Source organism: Hyposmocoma kahamanoa, unplaced genomic scaffold (assembly GCF_003589595.1).
Source record: "Hyposmocoma kahamanoa isolate Upper Pololo Valley unplaced genomic scaffold, ASM358959v1 277, whole genome shotgun sequence".
NCBI classification, from domain to species: Eukaryota; Metazoa; Arthropoda; class Insecta; order Lepidoptera; family Cosmopterigidae; genus Hyposmocoma; species Hyposmocoma kahamanoa.
The window spans coordinates 936,329-940,936 of NW_020653774.1; the positions used below are offsets into that span (position 1 = coordinate 936,329).

Below are 4,608 nucleotides of genomic sequence, written 5' to 3' on the forward strand. Positions count from 1 at the left end.
TTCCAACAAAAATAAATTTAATAAATGATATGATAGATGGTGGACTAGAATATAGCAAACAAACAAGACCTTGTTCAAATTACGTTTCTACGAAAAAACAACTCACTTCCGAAACCGAAAACACATGTTCTGCTAAAAAAATTTTTACTACACACTACAGGCCAGCTCAATTTATAATATTAGTTACAGAATTACTTTTTTCTATCAGTTTTAATAAAAACAACTAACTAATAACTCGGTCGTTTCCATATTAATATTTGCACAACAATTTCGGTAAATTAATAAATAACGTAGTAATATTCGTATTTCTAATGAACACATTTTTATTATTTTTCGGATCTTTCATTTATTACTACTTTTTCCTAAGTGTTTCTAACTTTAGTTAACTCCAATAAACCCAATAACTAATCTATATATGTATGTCTTTTGTTCATGCTATAACCCAATAAGTCTATTACACCCTCATACATTTTTACAACATTTATTTTACTATGATAAATGTAATAGTACAACAATAAATATATTTTGTAGTATAATCAATTAGTGTTCGCTTTCATTTCTCTTTTAAGCCATATTTAATTGGTTTCATAATTTAACTTTCAATTGTATCAAAACTAATATTTCTTAATGGGTTTTGCCTCGGAGCCCTCGATATAGTATTCTTTATTATATTTGTAAATGTATCACTTTTTTCATTAGTAAGCATAATTCTCATCATCAATTATCATGTTCTTCTGGCTTCTTCTCGCATATAAACAGCAACTCTCGCGTACAAGGATCGTCTAATAGTTTCCCAGTTCTGCGCACAGATCCACAATATTCGTTTCCTGCCGCGTTGTTTGGTTCACCTGGACAAAATTCTGCATATCCGGCTTCGCTTAGGGTTTCATCTGTAAATTATAATATTTTTTACAATTTTTAGTTTTTTTTTTTATAAAAAAGAAGGAAAACACTATTTATGTCTATTTTCATGAAGAATAGACATAATAAATAATTTGTTTCAAGTTTATCGTTGGTACGCGCCTCTTACGTTATCGCACGATATTTTTTTCAGTCAATAGCAGTTGTACACAAACAACGAAACATAACATATATTTTTGTATTATGTTTTGAGGTATTATACTTTGTTTCTGTTTTGAAAGTGAATATAATTAATTTAAAAGTTTTATTACAAGATTTCAATAATTGCTTTGTCATTGTTTATTTTTTAAAAAACTATTCAAGGCATATTTACTTAACGCCCAGCAATCTCCAGCGTAGCTGTTTATGTGTCGAGTTAGCATGTTAGCAGGTTAAGTTATAATTTATTTTTCAGTTAATTGTTATTACTGTAATTAAGATTGTAAGTTAGTTAAGGGCAATAAATTTAATATTTTATACATTTTAATATATATAATTTGATACAATTTAAAGTTTGGATAATTATAACATACAAAGAAAAAAAAAATTATTAATTTTAATTTTCAATTTGTATATTTGTGACGTCCACTGTGTTCCGTGCCGCAGGAATCATCGCCGAATCCACTGAAAATCAGCGTCGTACCACACTTTCAGTGAGACGGCAATAGCTGAGTGGATGACGGATTCAGTGGCTGCACAGCACACATCCTGTCTCCCTTATCTTTCTTTCTTCTATTTTTTATGTTTTTGTTTTGTTTGTAAATTGTATGTGTGCTGTGCTTTACATTGAATAAATAATTTCTATTTCTAATTTCTATTTCTATTTATTTTGTTGTAAAATGAAAAACGTTGTAGGAACTCAGTAAATACTGTAAGAAGTTGCAAGCATACCATTGGCATGCGATGCGTTTAGCGAGTTTCCAGTCATTTCTTCAACACCACCCGCATTTTTGTATATAAATATTTCCGAGCGAAAGATCATTGACATTATTTCTGCATCTCTTAGTCTCTTTAAGATTCACTTTGCAACTTAAAAACTCTAATGTTTTGCTAATTGAAGACTCACTGTTAATTGTTGTCCAACTGTGACCCTCATCCAGCGACCTGAATCCAATGAATGCAACGCCCTTTCCAAATTCAAAATGTCCAGGAATTTGATCAGCCGGATTGTTTTTAAAAATATCAACAATGACTGCGGCTTCCTTTTGACTGTTGATGATTGCTAGTTGACCACCTTCAGCTTTACAGGCGGCTTCCGCTTTGAACCAGTTTGCTTTGTTCTTGTGGAGTTTGTAACAATGGGCAGTACCGTTGTAAAACTGATAATCTGTAAATTATAATCATGATTCTTGATTATTTATATGGACCACCGAGTCATATAATTATGAAATTAATCTATAAAATGAAAAGTTCAACTCGCACCTTTGATGTGATTAGGCTTAATGATTCTGTGAACGAAATTAGTCGTTAACTTTTTATGCTTAAATATATTCAGATAGTTCATATTATTTTCAGGATTTCATGTCAAAAAAGCGCTTCTAACATATGATCACACTATACCAAGGGTACGAAACGTTTATATCGCATTCTACCCTTATATATAAATCCGAAAAGTAGTCAATTTAACACGATACGTGTAGAAACTCACCTTTATCAACAGTTCCACATTCATTGAGCAATAATGATTCAACCTTATATTTACAGATAAAGGGAAACGAATCATTCAACCCAGCCCTTAGGAACACCCCTTCTTCATTAAGGGTCACACTCTCCAGTTTCACCGTCATACTTGTATGTATCGTTGAAATGGAGGCATCTGTCATTAAGTGTAATGCTGTATCCATTAAGACTTCATTAGCGGGATATAAAAAACTGGATCCTGAAAACGAATTATTTAGTTCAGGTACAATGTGCATCACATCTGAGACTTATCGCTCATAGAAGTGCTAGCCTAGTAGAAAAAGTCTTGCCTTCTGCGTGGAAGATTCTGCGTTCAAACCCCACAGAGGCTTTCCTCACTAAGTTTTTTTCAATCATGTCCAGTTTGGTTTGTGAATTACCACTAATTTTCACGATGACAGAAAACACCATGATGAGACCCGCATTTCGGTGAAGGTTTAAAATTGTCATTACAGTCTTCATAGATAGAATACTGTAGCCTACTGTAGTCCATAATCAGGCTTAGTGCTCTCTTTAGAAGCACCCCATGTCCAGCCGCGGGACACACGTCAGTTGATGGTAATGACAGGAATTGAACGTCCTCAAGTATTTAGTTGAACATTTGACACCCATTAATAAGCAACAGAGACTGAGCTGGATGACATGTATAAGAATAAGAATCTATGTTAGCATACACATTAATAGCGCAAAACAGTACCTTCACTGTGACAGACGGCTTGGGCATCATGCCACGTAGCAGGTCTCGCGTGGAGCTTGAACCAACCTTGAGCATCTTTGAAGAAGGTATAATCGCATCTGATTCTCGGACTATTATCTGAGGGTGAATTCACAGGCTGGCCTCGAATTTCTGTAAATGTAAATAAAGCAGGGTAAAAATAAAGCTTCTCCTGTTGCTCCTTAACTAAGGAGGCTCAAAAAAACTGGTGGTATCGTAAAGCATTAACAAAGAGTTTATAAATTAACGAGTGGACGAACGAAATATTTATTTATTAGAGAAACATAATCATTAAACGAACTTTCATAAATTGGTTCTAGTCTGGGCGTTCTAGTTAGTTCCTCAGAGTGAACTCCGAGCCAAACCGAAGACCTTCTTACCCAATAAAGCAGCTCCAAACAGGATGGACGCAGTCGTAAATATATACATTGTGCTGTAAACGTCACTGTAGACAACACTACACACGATTGTCTTTTGTAAGTATCTGGCAAACGCAGTATGTATTATATATATCCACAATCTTGTTATTCTTGAACCGTTGAACTTCATATCTTGGGACAAACCAATTAAATTCCCGTAAGTGCTAGTAGTGTTTGGAAATTTTGATGTATTATGAGTTATATTATACGTTACCAGCCCATGACCTTGTCTACGTAATCTTTACATATCGGAATAATGCCGATGTTAATGGAATCTTTGTTCTGCAGAAACGTGCGGTTAGGGCAATTTGCAATCTGTGCCCCGGAGTGTCTTTGAGAGACAAGTTTAAAGATATTGACATTATTCCGTTAGAGTGCGAAGCTCTTGCTTTTAAGTTTGATTAATTTTGGAGATAGACTGGCGTTGAGAATTTAGAGTGCTTCCCTCGCCTATCTAAAAACCCTAAGGGTTGTCCATATTTTATTTTGAGAAGATTTTGTACCTTTGTGTATAGTTGTTCTTGACCATTGGTAGGGGAGGGACACTACGAGTTTTGGTCATACAGCGTCCGTCTCCGACCCTTTTCTGGCTAGTTCATCTGCTGCGTCGTTGCCTCGTGAGCCGCTGTGCCCTTTAATCCACTGTAGAGTTACGTGGTTGTGTATACATGCCTCCATGAGTGCTTGATGGCAATCATAAACGATCCCTGAGTTTATGTTATAGCTGTTCAGTGCTTGAAGTACTGACATGCTGTTTGAGAGTATTCGAATGGAATGATTCTTCTTTTCGCTATGAGTGCTCCTGCTGCCAATTTGATACCCATACATTCAGCCTGGAGTACTGTGTTGCGGTCACCAAGCGGCGTTGATACCCTGATATTATAGCCCTGTCTA

The 4,608-nt window shown here is 35.1% G+C and overlaps 1 protein-coding gene across 1 annotated transcript; it reads right to left on the reverse strand.

Moving 5' to 3' along the window:
• Nucleotides 1-256: 256 nt before the first annotated feature.
• On the reverse strand, nucleotides 257-3,755 carry LOC113229105. Its single transcript, XM_026462598.1, has 5 exons — nucleotides 3,676-3,755; nucleotides 3,278-3,427; nucleotides 2,549-2,779; nucleotides 1,967-2,227; nucleotides 257-890 (listed from the first exon to the last, which is right to left on the reverse strand). The coding sequence occupies exons 1-5, from the start codon at nucleotides 3,722-3,724 to the stop codon at nucleotides 718-720; spliced, it is 864 nt and encodes a 287-aa protein (XP_026318383.1). The 5' UTR covers nucleotides 3,725-3,755; the 3' UTR covers nucleotides 257-717.
• Nucleotides 3,756-4,608: the final 853 nt, after the last annotated feature.